The sequence below is a fragment of the Hypanus sabinus genome, chromosome 17, assembly GCF_030144855.1.
Source record: "Hypanus sabinus isolate sHypSab1 chromosome 17, sHypSab1.hap1, whole genome shotgun sequence".
Classification (NCBI taxonomy): Eukaryota; Metazoa; Chordata; class Chondrichthyes; order Myliobatiformes; family Dasyatidae; genus Hypanus; species Hypanus sabinus.
The window spans coordinates 54,099,790-54,122,250 of NC_082722.1; the positions used below are offsets into that span (position 1 = coordinate 54,099,790).

Here is a 22,461-nt window from a genome sequence, read left to right on the forward strand (position 1 = left end):
AATTGCCCTTGAAAATTGGTAATGAGCCCGTTCCTTGAACAGTTGCAGTTCATATGGTGGAGGAACTTCTACAAAGCAGCATGATAAAGAGCTCCAGAGTTTACAAATCTGAATGCAATGCTACTTGAGGGAAACCTGCAGGTGGAGTCTGTTGCAACGCACATGAAATGCTGGAGTAACTTTAACAGGCAGGGCAGCATCTAGGAAAAGAATACAATCAACATTTTGGTCTGAAATGTTGACCACACTCTTTTCCTGGATGCTGCCTGGCCTGCCGAGTTCCTCCAGCATTTTGTGTGTGTTGCTGGGATTTCCAGCATCTGCAGATTTTCTCTTGTTTATGGTGAAGTCCGTTGCTGTTGTCCTTGCTTGTAGAAGTTCTGTTGGAGTAGCCTAGCTCAATGACTACAGCACATTTGGTAAACAGTTCACACAGTAGCCATGTTTGTGCAGGGCTTGGAGGGAATGAATGTATAATAAGACCATAAGATGTACAAGAAAAATTAGGCCATTTGGCCCATTTAGTCTGCTCTGTCATTTCATTATGCTCATTTCATTTCCCTCTCAGTCCCAATCTCTTGCCTTCTCCTCATATCCCTTCCTGCCCTGACAAATCAAGAATCTGTTAACCTCTGCCTTAAATATGCCCAATGACTTGGCCTCCACAGCTGCTGGTTGCAACAAATTCCAAGGATACACCACTTTCTGGCTAAAGAAATTCCAGCTGAAATGCCGTCTATTCTGAGGCTGTGTCCTCTGGTGTTAGACTCCCTCAATAAAGGAAACATCTGTTCCATCCGTTCTGTCGAGCCTGTCAGCATTTGGTTAGTTTCAATGCGATTTCCTCCCCTCATTCTTAAGAATTCCATGAGTACAGGCACAGGGCTATTGATTACTCCTCACATGATGAGCATTTGAATCCTAGAGTCATTTTCATGAACCTCTTTTGAACCCTCTGCAATGTCAACACATTATTTCTTCGATAAGGGTCCCAATACTGCTCAATACTCCGTGAGGCCTCACAAATGCCTTGGAGAGCCTCAATATTACATCCTTGCTTTTATATTCTAGTCCTCTTGAAATGATTGCTAATGTTGCATTTGCCTTCCTCATCGCCAACTCAATCTGCAAATTAACCTTTAGGGAAAACTAGTATGAGGATTCCCAAGACCCTTTACACCTCAGATTTTTGAATTTTCTCTCCATTTTGAAAATAGTCAACCCTTTTATTTCTTCTACCAAAGTGCATGACTGACATTTGATACTCTTCCCGACACTATTCCATCTGCTACCCCTTCTGTAGCGTCTCTGCTTCCTCAACACTACATGTATCTCCACTTATCTGCAACTTGGCCACAAAGCCATCAATTCTGTCATCCAAATCATTGACATATAGCATAAAGAGAAGAGGTCCCAACTCGAACCCCTTTGGAACCCCACTATTTACTGGCTGCCAACCATAAAAGGCACCCTTTATTTCCATTTTGTTGCTTCATACCAATCAACCAATGTTCTATCCATGCTTGTAAGTTTTCTGTAATACCATGGGCTTTTGTTAAGCAGCCTCAAGTGTGGCAACTTGTCAAAGGGTTTCTGAAATCCAAATACACAACTTCCACAGTTTCTCTTATGTCTATCCTGCTTGTTATTTCTTCAATGAATTCCAATAGATTTGTCAGGCAAGATCTTCCCTTAAGGAAACCATGCTGACTTTGGCCCATTTTTATCATTTGCCTCTAAGTAATCTGAAACAATGTCCTTAACAAGGAGGTCACACTGACTGGCCTATAGTTTCCTTTCTTCTGCCTCGCTCCTTTTCTTGAAAGATCATTGCTAATGCCTCCACAACCTCTGAAGCCACCTCTTTCAGAACCCTGGGGTATAGGCCATCTGGTCCAGGTGACATCTACCTTCAGACCTTTCAGTTTCCCAAGCATCTCCCTTGCAATGGCAATGCTACTAACTCACTCGTGCCCTCGACCCTTGAACTTCCGGCGTACTGCTAGTGTCTCCTGCAATGAAGACTGATGCAAAATACTTGTTCAGTTCGGCTGCCATTTCCTTGATCCCTATTACTACCTCTCCAGGATCATTTTCCAGCAGTCCAATATCTACTCTTTGCCTCTTTTACACGTAATATAGCTGAGGAAACTTTTGATATCCTCTTTAATATTAGCTGGCTTACCTTTTTATTCCATCTTTTCCTTCTTTATGACTTTTGTTTTCGGTTGTCTTGTTCGTTTTTAAAAGCTTCCCAATCCTCTTAACTTCCCACTATATTTTGCTATACCATATACCTTCCTTTTGGCTTTTACGTTGCCCTTGACATCTGTTGTCAGCCACAGCTGCATCATCCTGCCTTTAGAATACCTCTTCTTTGGGATTTATTTATCTTACACCTTTTGAATTGCTCCCAGAAACTCAAGCCATTGCTGTTCTACCATATCCCCTGCTAGTATTCACTTGCAATCAATTTTGGCCAGCTCCTCGCGCATGCCTCTGTAATTCCCTTTACTCCAATGTAATACTGACACATCTGACTTGGCTTCTCCTCAGTTTGCAGGGTGAATTTTGTCATGTGATCACTGGTCCCCTAGCGTTCCTTCACCTTAAACTCTCCAATCAATTCTGAGGAATTCAGTGATGCCCACAACATCATACATGCAAATCTGTAAATGTGCTACATGTCATCTACTTTATCCCGTATACTGCATGCTTTCAAATATAACACCCCAAGTCCTGTATTTGTCGCCCTTTTTGATTTTGTTCCCCCTTTTACATTGCAACTCAAACCTGGACTGCAATTTTTGTCCTGTCATCAGCCTCTCCTTGCTAGCAGTCTCACTACACACGGACCCTGTTTGTAGATCAACTCCCTATCATTCCGGTTTCCATCCCTCTGCCAAGTTAGTTTAAATCCTTCCCAAAAAGCTCTAGCAAACCTTCCCGCAAGGATATGCATCCCCTTTGGGTTCAAGTGTAACCTGTCCTTTTTGTACAGGTCGTACCTTCCCCAGAAAAGATGCCAGTGATCAGAAATGTGAACCCCTGTCCTTGTTCCATGCATTCTTCTGCCTCATCATCCTACTCTTACCTTCACTGGTGAGTGGCACAGGCAGCAATCCGGAGATTACTACCCTGAAGGTCCTGCTTTTCAGCTTTCTACCTCGATCCCTAAAATCTTTATTCAGGACCTCTTCACCCTTCCTACCTACAGTAAGTCATTGCTGCCAATATGTGCTAAGACTTATGGCTGCTCACCCTGCCCCTTTAGAATGCCGCAGACCCAATCTGAGACATCCCTGACCCTGGCACATGGGAGGCAACATAGCATCTGGGTGTTTCCATTGTATCCACAGAATCTCATCTCTATTCCTCAATGAAATCTCCTGTAGCTACTGATGTGTGCTTGGCGTATTTTTCAAACAGACTACTTTGTACTTGTTGTGTAGAGCTGCTTGAATTGAATTTGAAGCTGAAGTAACTAATTTGAGATTCCACTGTTGACTTGGGCCTTGCAGGTATTGCAAGGCTTTGGGTTACATGCAGCAGTATATCTGTCCTCCAGCATATTCTTGTGACCACTATTGATATAACATCCTATTGAGTTTCTGACCAATGTTGACTCCCTATAGTGTGTGTGTGGTGGTGGTGTCAACAATGGTAATTCCATTGAATACCAAGGGAAGCTGGTTAGATGCTTTGCAGATGGCTGCTGTTGTCTGTGTATTGCTGTACGTGTGCATGGGCTGCTTCATTGGTTAAAGTGTAAATTAATATACTACTTCAGATTAATTCACAATATATATAATTTTAACCATCTTTTTATGCAAAAATCTATTGTGCAAACTTGCATATTTTACACTTTACAATCACATTGCTGCAGTGGTTATAAGCTATGTATTTTTCATGTTATGGTAGATAAGTCATGAATATACATGAATTAAATTCAGTTTTCCTGCTTGGAATTTTTCTTTCTCCATCTGTGTTTTAGACTGCAGTCTAACTGCCAATTTTTGTAGCTAGATGTGAATGATAACGCATCTTAATAAATATTGTATTTCTCTGTAATTTTAAATGTTATTATAAAGAAACGTACAAAGCTTCCCAGCCAAGCCATTTTAGTCAATGTAATTAAAATGAATCCAAATGTCCCAAAAAAGTAAACCTTGTAATATCACTACCTCACTACTTTTTAAATATTTTATCATTGCACTACTTATTTAATTAAACTATTTAATATATTTTTAAAAATTCTCACCCCAACAGGTGGTATGTATGTGTATTTTCCCCTCAATCTCAGGTCCTCTACCAGAGGCCTGAGAGCTTGATGGTTTGGTGCAGTATCCTTGCATTTCCTAGTAGTGTGCTCTTCTGGACTGAGATCTCAGATGTTGTTCCCAGGATTTGTTGGAGCTACCCTCCCGATCCAGGTGTCGCTGTGCCAAGTGCTTCTATTACCACCGGGATTACTCTGGCTTTAACTTCCACATCCTTTCTATCTGCTCTTTCAAGCCCCGGTATTTCTCCAGCTTCTTGTGTTCTTTCTTCCTGATGTTACTGTCATTCGGGATTGCCGCATCTATTACTATTCTTCTGTTCCTTGTCCTTTGTGGTTGACTGGTTAGTACCTGCTTATCAGTCTGTATTTGAAAGTCCCACAGGTTCTTAGCTCTGCCATTCTCCACCACCTTCTCGGGTGTCTCTCATTTGAACTTTTGAGTGTTCAATCCATACTCTGCAAAAATGTTACTGTATACAATTCCTGCTACTTGGTTATGCTGTTCAGTGTAGGCTGTCCCTGCCTGCATCTTGTGCCCTGCTAAATGGTTTCACCAGATTCCTTGCACAGTCTGCATCTTGGGTCTTGTCTGGTGTGATAGACCCCTGCTTTTATTGCTCTTGTGCTTCGTGTCTGTTCTGTGCTGTCTCTTAGCCCTGACATTTCCAGCCATTGGTAGGACTTCCTTACGTCAGCCACCTCTGACATCTGGCAATGGTACATCCTGTACAGTGGCTTGTCCTGCCATGGCCTTTAGTCCCCCAGCTCTGCTTCACCCACTTCCATTTCCATATCCCCTGCCTACTGTCTGAGGTATTCTCCTAGCAGATCATCCTCAGGGGCCATCTTCCTGACATGGATGTTACAAATTTCTTCCAGGACTGTGGCTTTGACACTTTCAAGTCCCCGTCCTTTATTCTGGCGGGTGTACAGTCAATTGGCATTGAACTTTGGAGGGAATCCTCCATAATGTTAGCATTTTCCAGGTCTTGATGTCAGCTGCTTCCAGTTTGTTTCTTGGCCAGCACACTACTTTGGCTGGATATCTGATGACTGGTAGGCAAATGTGTTGATGGCTCTGATCTTGTTCTTCCCATTCATCTGACTTTTTGGGACCTGTCTCATTCTTTGGAGGTACCTGGATCTTGCAGCCTTCTTTGTGTCCTCATCATGGCTTCCATTCAGCTGTAGGATCCCCAGGTATTTGTAACTACCCTGAACATCTGGTATGTGGTCTTCAGGTAACTTGATTCCTTCAGGCAAAATGAGTTTGCCTCATTTCACTACCACTTGACTGCACTTCTCCGGTCCAAATGACTCTGCTATACAGCCTTGTCTGTTGATTTGGTGAATCAATGTCTCTTTAATTTCTGGCAAACAGTTTTATGTCATCTATGTACAGGAGGTGGCTGATGGTCACTCCACTCCAGATCCTGTATCCATATCCACTCTTTGAGATGATCTGGCTGAGGGAGTTTAAGCCTATGCAGAACAGCAGAGGGGATAGGGCATCACCTTGGTATATTCCACATCTGATGGTCACTTGTGCTATTGTCTTTGAGTTAACTTCTAGCATTGTCCTCCAATGGCTTATTGAATTCTTAATGAAGGTCCTTAGTGTCTTGTTGACCTTGTACAGAGACAGGCATTCCAGGATCCATGTGTGGGGCATTAAGTTGCCTGCTCTCTGATAGTCGATCCAGGCTGTGCTGGTTTGCCTGATCTTAGAGTCTCACATGTCTGCTTTGTCTACCAGCAGTTGGTAGTTGGAGCCTCTGATTCCATCACCAAACCCCCTCTGAGCAGGACTCAGGAGTTTACACATGGTGGCTATGATGCCTGATAGGAGCTTCCATGTTGTTGACAAGCAGGTTACAGGCCTACAGTTTGATGGTGTTGGTCCTTTGAGAGGATCCTTCATTATGAGTTAGCCAATTAGGGTGGGAGCCTGCTTCAAGCAGCTGATTCATTTGAGTTGCCAGCCATGTACGTAATGCTGTTAGTTTCTTCAGCCAATAGACATGGATCATGTCAGGCCTTAGTAATGTCCAGTTCTTCATTCTAGCCTCCTGTTGCTGGACATCTACTGCTGTGATGGTGACTGGTTGCAGAGGCTTGCTTGTAGGTCTTTCAGCCATTGGGCACTGATGTTATGTGGTTTTTCTTTCTCCCATATGCTCTTCCAGTACTCCTCAGTTGCTGTTTTGTTTGATTTAGGTACTGGCATGTTGTTGCTCTGGAACTGCAAATACTTTTCCTGGTTCTTTGGAGAAGAGTGCATTTATTCACTTGGCCTCTTAGTGTACACTTAGTGTACCTCAGTGGTGTGGTAGCCAGAGCAGTTAACCATTGTTTGGCAGTTTCCAAGGGATCAGCTATGGACATACCTCTGTATTTCCTTAGTGTGTGTGTATGTATATGTATATAATTCACATTTCTTTTGCTAATATGTGTTGCATTGTACTGCTGCTGCAATGATGACAAATTCACAGCATATGCTGGTGATTAAACCTGATTCTGATCATAAACACAAGAGAATCTGTAGATGCTCGAAATCTTGAGCAACACACACACAATTTTGAAGGAACTCAGCAAGTCGGGCAAAATCTATGGAGTGGAATGAACAGTTGACAATTTGGGTTGAGACCCTTCATCAGGACTCACCAAGGCATAGAAAACTACAGACTTGATGTGGGTAACACACAGTGCTGGCGGAACTCAGCAAGTCAGGCAGCATCTATGGAGAGGAATAAAGAGTCAATGTTTTGGGCCAGGATGAAGGGACTCTACTGAAACATTGTTTATTATGCTCTGTGGAATCTCCAGTGGCATTTAGTGGTGCACCTCTGTGGAATCGGTATTTTAAAGGTGCTTCTCTGCTTGTCCAGTATGTTATGGAGGGGTTGAGAGGGATTGTCCATAATGCTCCATAACTTCTGCAGCATCCTCCTCTCAGACACAACCACCAGGGAATTCAGTTCCAACCTCAGAACAGAACCTGCCTTCCTGACGAGCTTATTCATCTTCTTGGCATCAGCTGCTCTCACCCTGCTGCCCCAGCAGACTACAGCGTAGTGTAGAATGCTGGCCACCACTGAGACGTAGAACATCTGCAGCATAGTCCTATAGACGTTGAATAGCTGGAGCCCTCTCAAGAAGTACAGTTGGCTTACAGTCAGGAATTACAGTTAGAATGTACACAAGCCAATTTCACTGTAACTTTAAGTCTATCCACTAACCCCATCCTTCCCTCCCCATTCACAACCACTTACCCTATTGCTTCGCGGGTATTTATTCCATTTTAAAAAAAACCCATGACTGGTTCCACTGTCTTTTGAGATAGGGAGATTCAAAGTCTCATAACCTCATCTAAAAACTTCAATTTTGTTCCACAAGGGGAAACATCCTCTTCGTGTGCACCCTGTGAACAGCCACCAGGATATACATACATCCTTATTCTCTTTTACTCTTCCGAGCTCCAGCAGATATATGCTTAGCCTGTCCAAACAATACTCGCAACACTATCTACCCTAACTGGGTGTCAGTTTCATAAATCTCTGAACTGTTTCCAACGTAGAAGCATCAGGCTATTCCAATGAATGATTCACAATACATTAACATTTAAAACACATACCCCAAATATGGTCTCTTTTTGTGCTACATAACTAAAGCATTTAACACTGAACTGAAGCATAACATTTTTTTGCTAGCTTTCCAAGTTACTTGCTGTCCTTTGTGAATCAGACATTAGGATAGCCTAATCGTTCTGCAGCTGAATTATACAATCTCACCATTTCAATATTTTTATTTTTCATTCATAAATGGACAAATTTACAATTTTTGAAATTATGCTTCATTTATTCGTTCTTTGTATCCTAAATTCGCTTCACATCATAGTTTCATTATCTTTATCAGCATATCTCATTTTAGGAGCCTTCATGTAAGTCATTTATATAAATATAAAACGCTGTAAGGTTTCACTGTTAATGTAATGGCTTCTCTGTAATGTTCCACTGCTGAGGTAATGGATTCTGTGTAGCATCAATGTTTGGGTTATGACTAGAGATAACAGAGCTTGTTAGCCAATGAGTGGGATGTTGCTCGTTCTTGTGTGTCTGGGAGCCGGGAATTTGCAGTCTTTTGCAGGGGAGAGTTGAGGAGAGAAGACACGAATGGAGAGAGTTGGTAGACCGCCATATGGAGTGGACGTGGAGCGAGGGTCCGAAGGTCAGCGACAATCAGAGGAGGTCGATGCTGGACAAACAGCCTTATCAGTGAGCTCCAACGCTGTTTTATGAGAATGGGCCCTTTTTCTTTTTTGTTTTCTTTACTTAACCATATAGTCAAATTAAGAATTATAAAGCTCAATCATTTAATCGCATATTGCGTACTGTTTGTTATTTCGTGGTACTCACTTAACAGGGACACACCGCACAGCATCCATCCAAACAAAATTTCTTAAGTTTGGCCGGGCTAGGGGTATCACCCCCTATATGAAGCCGCTAGCCAAAGCAAGAGTTGCATATTTAGAAGAAATTAACCCCCAATCTGAATTTCTGTAGCACAACACTTGGTATTTTTATTCACGCAGAAAAAAGTTTGATTTATGATTATTTGGTTTCCTCTTCTATTCCTTTTCTATTGTTACGAATTTATTACTGTCAACATTGAGTTTTTTAAGCAATAACGTTATCAAAGGTAAAATAAGGAATTCAATTTGTTTTATTTGAAATATGTTGCTAATAAATGTCACTACTTTAGTCTTTTTACTCAGCTCCTACATACATGAAAAATGACAAAATTTATTTCAAAATAAGGTATCTTCAGTTCAGAGTGCATAAATGGTTCCCACAGCAAAACCAACATTACTTGTCATCTGCCCTCTCCCAGAATCTAGCACAAATAATCAAATAATTATTTGTGAAATGCTTTTAACATTTTATTCACTCATATTTGCAAATACAATTTCCTTTGTATTCACCCTTTTCTAATTTCCCCTTAGACCGTAAGACCATAGGACATAGGAGCAGAATTAGGCCATTCAGCTCATCGAGTCTGTGAATTAGGTCATTCAGCTCATTAGCCATTTCATCATGGCTCATCCTGAATCCCACTCAAGCCCATACACCTGGCTTCTTGCCATATTTTTTGATGCCCTGACAGATCAGGAAACAATTTATGCCTTAAATATTCGCACTGTCTTGGCCTCCACCTCAGTCTGTGACAGAGCATTCCACAGACTTACTCTCTAGTTAAAAAAATTCCTCTTCCTATTCTAGTGGGTCGCCCCTCAATTTTGAGGCTGTGCCCTCTAGTTCTGGATGCCCCCACCATAGGAAACATCCTCTCCACATCCACCCCATCTAGTACTTCATAGGTTTCAATGACATGCCCCCGTATTTTTCTAAATTCCAGTGAATACAGGCCTGAAGCTGTCAAACGTTCCTCATATGTTAACCCCTTCATTCCCAGAATCAATCTTGTGAACCTCCTCTGGACTCTTTCCAATGATAACACATCCTTTCTGAGATATGGGGCCTAAAACTATTGACAATACTCCAAGTGTGGCATGACTAATGTCTTATAAAGGCTTAGCATTATCTCCTTGCTTTTATATTCTATTCCTCTTGAAATAAATGCCAACATTGTATTCACCTTCTTTACCATGGACTCAACCTGTAAATTAATCTTTTGGGAGCCTTGCACAAGGACTCTTAAGTCCCTCTGCACCTCTGAAGTTTGAACCTTCTCCCCATTTAGGTCATAGTCCACTCTATTGTTCCTTTTACCAAAATGTATTATCATACATTTCCCAACATGTATTCCATCTGCTACCTTTTTCCCCCTTCTTCCGATTTGTCTAAGTCCTGCTGCAATTGCATTGTTTCCTCAGCACTCCCTACCCCTATCTTTGAATCATCTACAAACTTAGAATAAAAGCCATCAATTTCATTATCTGTATCACTGATAAACATTGTGAAAAGTAGCAGTCCCAATACTAACCCCTGAGGAACACCACTAATCACCAGCAACCAACCAACCAGAAAAGGCTCCTTTATTCCCATGCACTGCCTCTTACCTATCAGCCATTCCTCTATTCGTGTCAGTATTTTTCCTGTAATACTATGGGATTTTATCTAGTTAAGCAACTTTATGTGTAGCACCTTATCAAATGCCTTCTGAAAATCCAAGTAAGTGACATCCACTACCTCTCCTTTTTCCACCCTCTTGATGCTTCCTCGAAGAACTCTTAACAGATTTGTCAGGGAAGATTTTCCTTTGCAGAAACCATGATGATTTTGATTTATCATTAGTCTCCAAGTACCTCGAAACCTCATCATTAATAATAGACTCCAATTCTTTCCCAACCACTGAGGTTAGGCTAACTGCCCTATAGTTTCCTTTCTTTTGTCTTCCTCCCTTCTTAAAGAGTGGGTTGACATTTGCAATCTTCCAGTTCTCCGGGACCATGCCAGAATCAAGTGATTCTTGAAAGATCATGACCAATGCATCCATTATCTCTTCAGCAAACTCTCAGGACACTGGGATGTAGTCCATTTGGTCCAGGTGAATTATCCACCTTAAGACCTTTCAGTTTGCTCAACACTTTTTCCTTTGTAATAGCAATGGCCATCACACCTGCTCCGTGCTACTCAAGGACCTCTGGCACACTGATAGATCAGAGCACTAAAGGATACTTATCATGTCAAATTGATCTGAGAACTTAAGGACATGTTTGTTTGTTGCTTTGACCACGTGCTTTTCAATAGCCAAGAAAGCACATTCACTTCTCTACTTCCTCAGAGGGTTAATGAAACTTGGCATGTCTCCAATAACCCTCGCCAATTTTCACAGATGCACCAAAGAAAGCAACTTATTTTGATATATCACAAACATGAGAAAATCTGCAGATGTTGGAAATTTAAAGCAACACACACACACAAAATGCTGGAGGAACTCAGCAAGCCAGGCAGCATCTTTGGAACAGTGACCTTTAAGGCCGAAACCCTTCATCAAGACTCATCACACCTTGGTATGACATATGCACTGTCAAAGACCATGAAAAATTTCAGAGAACTGTGGACACAGCCCAGTCTGTCACAAACACCAGGGTCCCCTCCATTGATTCAGTTTGTACCTTTTTTTGCCTTGGTTAAGCAGCCAAAGTCCTCACACCCCTGTCATTCTCTTCAATCATTCCACAGGACAGAAGATACAAAAGCATGAGAGAATATACCACCAGACTCAAGGACAGCTTCTACCCTGCTGTGAATGGACCTTTTTGCATTAAAAATGAACTCTTGATTTCCCAGTCTATTTTGCTATGGCTCTTTCACTTTGTCTACCTGCACTGCACTTTCTTTGTAATGCTAACACCATTCTATTTGGCATTTTCCTTTTGTAGTACCTTAATGAACTATTGCATGGAATGATTTGTCCAGATTACACACAACAAAGTTTTTCACTCTATCTGGGTACATGTGACAATAGTAAACCAATGATCATTAACATGGATCAATAGAACGTAAGACTTCAATTTCCAGATTTTTTTTTCTTGAAAGTATGACTGAGCTCAAATTATATAGCAAAACAAGCCTGAAAGTTGTTATTTTAAATTTTGGAACTTGTTTTGGAATATATGAAATTGTACATATTGGGCAATATAGATGAATGGTATGCTTGAACTAAGTGTAGTGTGCGGGTAAAACGTAAGCTTGTAATACACACTCTAAAAGACCTTGAAGTTCAAAAAGTTTTGCATTTGTTATGTTCAATGGCACCATTAAGTAACATACACAAAGTTGATAAATCAAAATATATATATATTGCTTTGTATAAGCAAAGTATTTCAAACAAAAAATATTTTGAGAAAATAATGTCTGCTTCATAGGTTATATGTTTACAATTGTTTTGAAAATTATTTGTTTAAAAATGTATACTGGACAGATGTGAAGGTCATTAAGTAGAATTAATAGTAACAAAGATTAGATAACAGAGTTAATCATTTACTGAGTAATAAGTTTTCAGCATCTTGGAATTCTCTTTATTCTAACTGCAAAATGTCCACACAAAGCTTTGTACTTGTGTACCTATGTGTTATTTTGCTTTTAAGTGGAAGATGTCAAAAATCTGAATCAACGAGTGGTTCAAGTGAATCTGTTGTATTTCATGGTGCTAATCAGCACGACTTCTCTGTCATTGTTGAAGGCGGTGGACAGGAATGTCTCTGGCAGTATGCGGAACAGAAAGGTTACTTTTATTTTAATTATGAGGTGAGAATTTGAAATTCATTTCTTGCTATGTCAGTGTTTCTATTTAAAACAATATTTGAGGAAAAAATAAAGAATACTTACAAATGATTAAAATGCTGTAATTGAATGCTTCAGTATGTTACATATTTTGAGACTGAGGATTAGTGGATTGTTTGGTTCTAACTTTGATCATATCATGTAAAAATAATTATTAGCTGTGACACAGGAGCAACATTATTATATACAAGTGGTTATAAAGATGAGGTTACACACACAAAATGCTGGAAGACTCAGCGGTTCCTCCAGCATGTTGTGTGTGTTGCTTGGATTTCTGGCACCTGCAGATTCTCTTGTTTATTAAGTTGAAGCTAGTGGAAAAAGGGGAACTCTCTGTTCTATCAATGCTATAGCTGGTAACAGGGAGCATTGTCATTAAGAACTATTGCTTTTAATTTGCATCTGTAATTCAGGTCTTTTGTCCATGTTTGGATTACCTTACTGCTTGGAGGTATTACCAACACTTGCTCATTTTGGCAATGAATGAGAGGGGATTAATGGGACACTCGTTGGATTTATCCTTTGTTTTATGGACAGCATATGGATTAACGGATTTTAATTTTGACTGGTAGATGCCATTGTAGTAGTTGTACTGAAAGGAAGCTGAAGTCACCAGATTATGTTGATATGGTTAAAAATTTTACACTGATCTGAATATACATCATTCTTAAATCTTAAATAGCTTTAATTGTTACAGTAACCTGTAATCAATCACCTTAATGTTTTTATCTTACCTGAATTTACCCTTTATAATCCTGAATTTTATTGGTTCTTTAGTCCATGTGTATCAAAAGGCCACAGTTCAATATATAAGAATAGATTTGGCTGTGTGGAACACCTTTTCAAACATCGTCACTACTTCAAAATATCAATAAGAAAGGCTTTGCTGGATTCCCTGGTATGTTTCTACCTTCATTGTGCCCAAAGTTGTATTCAGAATCAGAATCAGGTTTATTATCACCAGCATGTGTTGTGAAATTTGTTAGTTTAACAGCAGCAGTTCAATAGAATACATAATATACAAAATGAAGAAACTAATAATAAAATATTAAATTAGTAAACCAATTACAGTATACATACATTGAATAGATTAAAAATCATACAAAAAACAAATAATATATATTAAAAAGGGAGGTAGTGTTCACGGGTTCAATGTCCATTTTGGAATCGGATGACAGAGGGGAAGCTGTTCCTGAATCGCTGAGTGTGTGCCTTCAGGCTTCTGTACCTCCTACCTGATGGTAACAGCGAGAAAAGGGCATGCCCTGGGTGCTGGAGGTCCTTAATGTTGGATACTGCCTTTCTGAGACACCGCTCTTTGCAGATATCCTGGGAACTTTATAGGCTAGCGCCCAAGATGGAGCCGACTAAATTTACAGTCCTCTGCAGCTTCTTTTGCTGTTACTCTGTGTAGCATTTGATAAAATGGAATCTCCTTGGTCAAGATTAAAGGTCACCTAAGGATCAGTCATGTTGATGCTGAATTGGAATGACACATTGGCTAGATTTAGTATTGATGACATATTGTCTTCCCAGTGGCCTGATTGGGATTTTACAAAATCCTAAATTGTTGTGGTCTCTTTTACTGATTTTGACTTCTAACATAATATTTAAAAAAAAACTAATTCCAATTCTCAAATCGGCCTGTTAGGATTTGAATTCATGTTCTTCATTATTCCATATTATTTAATGGGATTTTAGTAGAAAAACAAAATGATGCTGAAAATTTGAAACACAAATGGCGAAAATTCTCAGCCAGTCAGGCAAGGTGCACTCTCTAATAATTTGGTTTATTTTACACGTTGCTTTTTCTCCACAAACAAATCTACTTACAGGTACAAAGATAAGAAAATCTGCAGATGCTGGAAATCCAAAGCAACACACACAAAATGCCAGAGGAACTCAGCAGGTCAAGCAGCATCTGTGGAAAAAAATAAACAGTTGATATTTCGTGCAGAGACCCTTCATCAGGACTGGGGTAAAAAAGATGAGAAGATAGGTGATAGTTGAGGCCAGGTGAGGGGGATGGTGAAGTAAAGAGCTGAGAAGCTGATTGGTGAAAGAGATAAAGGGCTGAAGAATGGAGAGAGTAATTGGAGAGGACAGAAGGCTGTAGAAGAAAGGGAAGGGGGAGGAGCACCAGAGGGAGGTGATGGGCAGGCAAGGAGATAAGATGAGAGAGGGGAATGAAATGTTGAAATGAGGGAGGGGATGCAATTCCAATAAGTTTGAGAAATTGATGTTCATGCCATCAGGTTGGAGGCTACCCAGACAGAACATAAAGTTTTGCTCCTCCAACTTGAACGTGGCCTCGTCATGGCAGCAGAGGAGGCCATGGACTAATATGTTAGAATGGGAAGTAGAATTGAAATAGGTGGCTACCAGGTGATCCTGCTTTTTCTGGTGGACAGAGTGGCGGTGCTCAGTGAAACTGTCTCCCAATCTACGTCAGCTCTCTCTGATATGCATGAGGCCACACTGGGAGCACTGGATACAGTCGATGACCCCAACACACTCACAAGATTAAGTGTCGTCTCACTTGGAAGGACTGTTTGGGGCTCTGAATGGCAATGAGGCAGGAGTTGTAGGGACAGGTGTAGCACCAGTTCCACATGCAACGTAAGTACCAGGAGGGAGATCAATGGGGAAGGATGAGTGGACCAGGGAGTCATGTAGGGAGCGATCCCTGTGGAAAGCGGAAAGTGGGGGGCAGGGAAAGACGTGCTTGGTGGCGGGACCCTGTTGGAGATGGCGGAAGTTACGAAGAATTATGTGCTGGATGTGGAGGCTGATGGGGTAGTAGGTGAGGACAAATGGAACCCTATCCCTAGTTGGGTGGCAGGAGGATGTGGTGAGGGCAGATATGCGCAAATTGGAATAGATGCGGGTGAGGGCAGATATGCGCAAATTGGAATAGATGCGGGTGAGGGCAGATATGCGCAAATTGGAATAGATGCAGGTGAGGGCAGCATTGATGGTGGAAGAAGGAAAGTTCCTTTATTTTATAAACCCACTGATTCCCAGTTAACTGGACTACAATATATATCTTCCTGCCCTGTCACTCTTAAAATTCAATGCCCCTCTCTCAGTTCCTCTGTCTCTGCCACATCTGCTCTCAGGATGAGGCTTTTCAATCCAGAATGAAGAAGGTGTCCTCCTCCTTCAAAGAAAGAGGCTTCCCTCATCACTACTACACTACCCTTAACACTACCCTCACCTGCTTCTATTCCATTTTGCTCATGTCTGCCCTTTTTCCATCCTCCCACCACCCTACCAGGGTTAGGGATCCTTGTCCTCACTTACCACCCCACCAGCCTCCACATCTGGCAAATAACTCTGCATAATTTCTCCCATCTCCAATTGGATCCCACCACCAAGCACATTCTCCCCCCCCCCCCCCCACCCCAATACTTACTGCTTTCTGCAGGGATCACTCCCTACGCGACTCCCTTGTCCATTTATCCCTCCTCACTGATGTACCTGCTGGTACTTATCCTTTCAAATGGAACAAGTGCCATAACTGCCCCTACCCCTCCTCCCTCACTACCATTCAGGGCTCCTGATAGTTCTTCCAGGTGAGGCAACACTTCACCTGTGAGGCCTACTGTATCTGATGCCCCCAGTGTGGCTCCTGTATCTCGTGAGACCTAATGTAGAATAGGAGATTGCCTCACTGAGCTCATACGCTCCATCCACTAGAAAAAATGGTATCTCCTGGTGGCCACCCATTGCCGCAATGAGGCCACATTCAGGTTGGAGGAGCAACAGGTTCCGTCTGGGTAGCCTCCAACCTGATGGCATGAACATCGATATAATTGCACCTCCTACCCCTTCCCATTCCCGCCCCTGTTTCCCTCTCTCACCTTATCTCCTTTCTAGTCCAACACCACCCTCTGGTGCTCCCCACCTTCCCATTCTTCCATTGCCTTCTCCCCTCTCCTATCAGATTTCCCCTTCTCCAGCCCCTTTATCTCCTCACCTATCAGCTTCCCAGCTCTTTACTTCACCTCTCCACCTCTGCCAGTTTCCCCATCACCTACCAGCTTATACTTCTTCCTCCCCTCCCCCACCTTCTTGCCCAAAGTTTTTCCCAGTCCTGAGGAAGTCTCGGCCTGAAATGTTGACTCTTTTCCACGTGTGTGATGCGATGAGGCTGTATCTTTTTATATTCTGAGTAGGTGAACAATGTAATCCCTGTAAGTCAGAGGAATGTGGAATAACACCAATGGATGCCAGGGGAATGTACTGGTTAGCGCGAGGCCAATACAGCTTGGAGCGTCAGAGTTCAGAGTTTAATTCCGACGTCACCTGTAATGAGTCTATACCGGGGGTCGGCAACCCGCGGCTCCGGAGCCACATGTGGCTCTTTTACGTCTGTGCTGCGGCTCCCTGTTGCTTTGGGAAATAATTGGTTGTGGCGACCCTTTTCCTGGCACATCCGAACCGACTCACAATTAGATAGCCTACGGGGGTTTGCGAGCACAGAGCTTTGGAGCCTCTGCGCCATGGGGGGCAGGTTGAGGGAGGCTTAAAAGTGAGGCTGAAGATTTCGAATAATGTTTTTTCCTTCGACTGCAGTTACCAACTCCGTGTCGTAATTTTAGCGCTGCGTGTAGCACACCGCTACATGGTCAGTACTTAATTAAAATGTATTTTATGTTAGTTTGTTAGTTTTTGAAATGTAATTCTAAATTTGAAGATTATGGTGATCTTGTACAATCTAAATAAGACGTTGTGGTGACAAATTTCCAGACACATCCGAACCGGCTCACAATTAGCCAGCGTTCAGGCTAAAGGAGATAGCCTACGGGGGTTTGTGAGTACGTGTCTTTTGCAGCATCCGCGCCCATGGGGGGCGGGTTGAGGGAGGCTTAAAAGCAAGGCTGTTTCGTTCGAATAAAGCTATCTTTGACTGCAGTTTACTGACTGCGTGTAGCACACCGCTACAACGTGTTTTTATCGCTGGCTGTCCAGAGGGAAGGTGCTGAAACGCTTTGTCGCGTGTCTGGAAGAAGTGAAAACTTTCCTGGGCAGCAAAGGGCCCACCTTTCCTGAGCTGGAACAGCCAGAGTGGCTGAAAAAGCTACACTTCATGGTAGACATGACAGCGCACCTGAACACGCTGAACACAGCTCTTCAGGGGTAAGGACGTACAGCCCTGCACATGTTGGAGGATGTTTTGGCATTCGAGCGCAAGTTGACGTTGCTTGCCAGAGATTTACAGAAAGGCACATTGTCTCACTTCCCCAATTTGAGAGAGTTCAAACAAGGTCACGACATGATAAATTCGGAGTATTTACATTCTGCAATCATCGCAATGCAAACATCGTTTGGGAAACGCTTCTGTGAGTTCAGAGAGGAAAAAAACACATTATCCTTCCCGGTCACTCCCCTAAGCATCGATCCATCCCTACTGAATACGACTGCATTGTCAGGTGTGAGTCAACCTGAACAAGTATGATAAATATTTTAATTGCCTATTATTTTACGTTTATTCATATGTTTTCATTGTTCAGTGAAATAGTCCTTTCATTTTTCAGGTTGACAGCTGGCTGACGTTATTTTTGGTTTGCTGCTGGCGGCAAATTTAAGTTTGGCGTTTTTCATAAATACAAGAAGGACTCAAATAGACGTTGAGTATTTTACTTAAAAGTAACCTTCAACCCAACGTCTTTTTTTCAGAGTTCAAAATGTTTTTGTTGCATGCAGAAATGTAATTTCGTTTTCTCTGCAGGAGTTCATCAATTTCATAAATGCAACACATTATAGTTTGTTTATACATAGCATAAAGGCAAAACAAAACGTTGTATGCAGTGTTATTTCATTTTAAATGTCAAACGGGTTTTGCGGCTCCCAGTGTTTTCTTTTCTGTGGGAAACGGGTCCAAGTGGCTCTTTCAGTGGTAAAGGTTGCTGACCCCTGGTCTATACGTACAGAAGCATGGATTTTCTCCAGATGCTCCAGTTTCCTCCCACAATCCAAAGGTGCACCGGTCAGTAGGTCAATCGGTCATTGTAAATTGTTCTGTGATTAGGTAAGGGTTAAATCTGGGGACTGCTGGGTGGCGAGCCTCAAAGGGCCCGAAGGTCCCATTCCGCACTGCGTCTCGATAAATAAATAAACTCAGACCCATTCATAATCAGAATCAGGTTTATTATCACCAGCAGGTGATGTGAAATTTGCTAACTTAGCAGCAGCAGTTAATGCAATACATATTATAGAAAAAAAACTTAAAATAAAATAATAATAAATAAATAAGTAAATCAATTACAGTATATGCATATTGAATAGACTAAAAATAGTGCAAAAACATAACTATTATATATTTAAAAGAAGTGTTCAATGCCCATTTAGGAATCAGATGGCAGAGGGGAAAAAGCTGTTCCTGAATCGCTGAGTGTGTGCCTTCAGGCTTCTGTACCTCCTACCTGATGGTAACAGTGAGAAAAGCGCATGCCCTGGGTGCTGGAGGTCCTTAAAGTTGGATGCTGCCTTTCTGAGACAGCACTCCTTGAAGATGTCCAGGGTTCTTTGTAGGCTAGTACCCAAGATAGAGCTGATTAAATTTACAACCCTCTGCAGCTTCTTTCAGTGCTGCGCAGTAGTGCCCCCATACCAGACAGTGATGCAGCCTGTCAGAATGCTCTCCATGGTACATCTATAGTTTTTGAGTGTATTTGTTGACATACCAAATCTCCTAAGGAAATATAGCCACCTGTCTTGCCTTCTTTATAACTGCATTGATATGTTGGGACCAGGTTAGATCCTCAGAGATTTAGTAACAACAGACATATATTTTGAAGGATTATTTATAAGCAGTATAATTCAATATATAATAAAGCATATTCTAAATTGGAAAGAATGCTTTTAAAATCTTATTTCCAGGTTCAGTGGGTAGTCGGATTACAGAATGACAGAACTATCACTGCCACAGTTAATGCACCCAATGGGTATTTGATAGACACATCCAGTGAAACAAATGGACAAATCAACTTCAAAACAGAACAAACAGGTATGGTCTGCAATTTTATTTTACATAATGTTATCAGTGAGCAGATGATGATTTTGCTCTGGCTCCTGCAGTCCAATCAATTTACCAGTGCCCTGACTCCCATGCTGTCTTTCAACTTGCAGGGCATTAGTACTGCACTCCTATGTGATTAACTGGGCACTCATATCCCATGGGCTCTTCAAACTGATTCCTGTTTCCCATACTCCTTTTATTTTCACTGTATTGTAGGTTATTCTGACACCATAAAAAGCTTTGCCTAAGAATTAGGTTAACACCTGCAAATCTGTCATTGTCTGAAGTATTTTAAAGATATTGTATAAATCCAAATGTAACCTTACAATTTTATTTAATTAACTATCATAATTTGTTTTGTTTTAGGTTTTTATCAACTTTGCTTGAATAACTTCTTTTCACACTTTGGATCGAAGCAGATCTTTATCAGTTTTGGAACTTACTATGATGGTTTTGATGAAGAAAAGGAAACAGTAAATAAAGTAAATGTTCATCTGAATGACACTGTGTCAGCAATTCAGGTTAGAAACATTGATTAGATTAAGTTATTGATGAGTATACAAACTTACTCCTCTTCTTTAAAGCTGAATGTTGTTACTGTGATTCTAGTTTAGTTTGATTCTTTATTGCCGTGATTAGTTGAGGATGTATATTTCTTGTTGAGTTGTGTAACTGTGCAGTAAAATTGTGCTAACTAGGGCAATTTTAATAGAAAAGCCTTAAATTGGTGAACAATGGCAAAGCATATTTATTATGAAAGGAAACAACAGCAATTTTAAGGCAAAGAAATTTGGCAAGCTCATTGTTTAAGTATATGAGCTAAACTAGTTTGAGACATTTTCATGGAGGTATTAACAGTATCATTTTTGTTATATTACTTTGAAAAATGTAGACAGATGTGGCATAGAACAAGATTCCTTACCATATATAGTAATTAAATTGCTGAACATATTTTGGTATTGTTGGTTGAAGGAATGAAGGATGTAAGCACGTAGCAAGAATTCTAATTGATTAGTGGTATGAATTCATTCAAAATCTACTAGAACCATCACCAGAAATTTGATTCATTGTCTCAAATGAAAGCTGAGCTGTTCTATAATTCAGCAGTCTCATCATCATACTTTTAAAATAGACTGTAAATCCTGTTTATATGCACAAAATCTAGAAATCTGGAGTTGAACAACCATGCAGAATCAGACCCAGAATCAGGTTTACTATCACGTGGAATAAAAATGCAATCTCAAAAAAACTGAATCAAGGAGTTCTGTTTATAACATCCCCATGATCTACTCAATCTTGTGGAATTATAAAGCATCAGATTGCCTCAATATAAAACAGCAGACTGATAAGATCTGTTTCTCAGAGTACATTGTAGTGCTCTAGGGAGTTTCATCAAATCTAACAGCCAGAGAGATTCAGATCAATGGCAATAGTCCTGACAACAAAAAAAAAGAATAACAAATGCAATCTCACCTGTTAGTAGCCAATTAATGTATGCTCAATCAATAGCAATTATCAAGTGGCACTTACTCATTAAGGGCCTGCTCCCTCTTCCCACGAATGGTGCAAACAGGAACATTTGACTCCAGATCTCAAGAAAGCCGAACTCCATTTGACATCCCATCCTGCACCTTCGACCTTCACTTCCTCTGTAATTAGTGCACCATAGGTACAGTGTACCCTCTGTAACATGAGCTGCAGCAACTATTGAATGCTTCCCAATACTGGTGTAGTAGCTTAGCTACACAGATTTTAGTAGTTTGAGAATTTATTACCACATTCTCAAGCAAATCTTGCAATGGCCCTTTCCCTCTTTTCTCACTGTTGGGACACTGGTGTCAACATGATCTCAGAAACAAAGTTTCAAAGTCCATTTATTATCAAAGTATGTATAAATTATACAACCTTGAGATTTGTCTGCTTCCAGGCAGCCACAGAACAAGAAACTGAAATAACCCAATTAAAAAAAAAACAACTTCCAATGCGCAGGGAGGAAAAAAATTCCACAATTATGCAAACAATAAAAGCAAGAAACAGACTGTTTAAACAAAATATAAGTTTTTATGTATTGCAAAAGTGTTTATGTCACATATATCTATGTTCAACTCTTGTGATATTTTATGCATTATATTAATTTTATATTGGCATCTATTCATTAATTATTGTTTTAAAATACATCTTGTGCAAAATTTAAAATCTTTCCTTCTCGCCCCAACATTTTCCCCACAGGAAGCAACTATCCAGATACAGATCTATGTTTTTCATATGTGGAGATACTATAACTTTGCCAGGATGCATAAAGGAGCTGATTACTTTGCCGCGCTTGCACTCAACAATTATGTGTACTGGTGGTCATTTACCCAGAGTGTAGTCATTGTTTTATCCGGTGTTTCGCAGCTTTACTTTCTGAAGCAGCTGTTTGCCGTGAGGGGCATCACTGCAGGTGAAAAGCCCAGATGCTAAGCACAATCTTATTTAAGAAATGTAATGGTGCTAAATTGACTGGATTATTAAATACCTTACAGACAAATTTTATTTTGGCTCTATCCTTTCATTTAGTGTTTGTTTTTGTAAAGATATCACTAAGTTCCTGAGGGCAGGGGAAAGGAAGGAGGTATGAATAAAGGAGACAGAGGAATAAGGGAAAAGAGAGGTGAGGGTGTGTGGGGATTAACTCATCAGTTAATAACTCATCGGGGTAGTTGATAATTTTATGGCGTAAGGTAGAAGGAGATGAGTTATTAACTTCAAACTTTCTGTATAATCACTCAAAGAGTTGACCTGTATATGCATGTAGCGAGAGCTATATAACTCATCTCCTTCTACCCTAGGCCACAAACTTATCA

The 22,461-nt window shown here is 40.9% G+C and overlaps 1 protein-coding gene across 1 annotated transcript; it reads left to right on the forward strand.

Annotated features, from left to right (window-relative positions):
- The first annotated feature begins 1 nt into the window (after nucleotide 1).
- On the forward strand, nucleotides 2-22,136 carry tmed6 (transmembrane p24 trafficking protein 6). Its single transcript, XM_059993112.1, has 4 exons — nucleotides 2-12,555; nucleotides 19,477-19,603; nucleotides 19,982-20,136; nucleotides 21,845-22,136. The coding sequence occupies exons 1-4, from the start codon at nucleotides 12,343-12,345 to the stop codon at nucleotides 22,076-22,078; spliced, it is 729 nt and encodes a 242-aa protein (XP_059849095.1). The 5' UTR covers nucleotides 2-12,342; the 3' UTR covers nucleotides 22,079-22,136.
- Nucleotides 22,137-22,461: the final 325 nt, after the last annotated feature.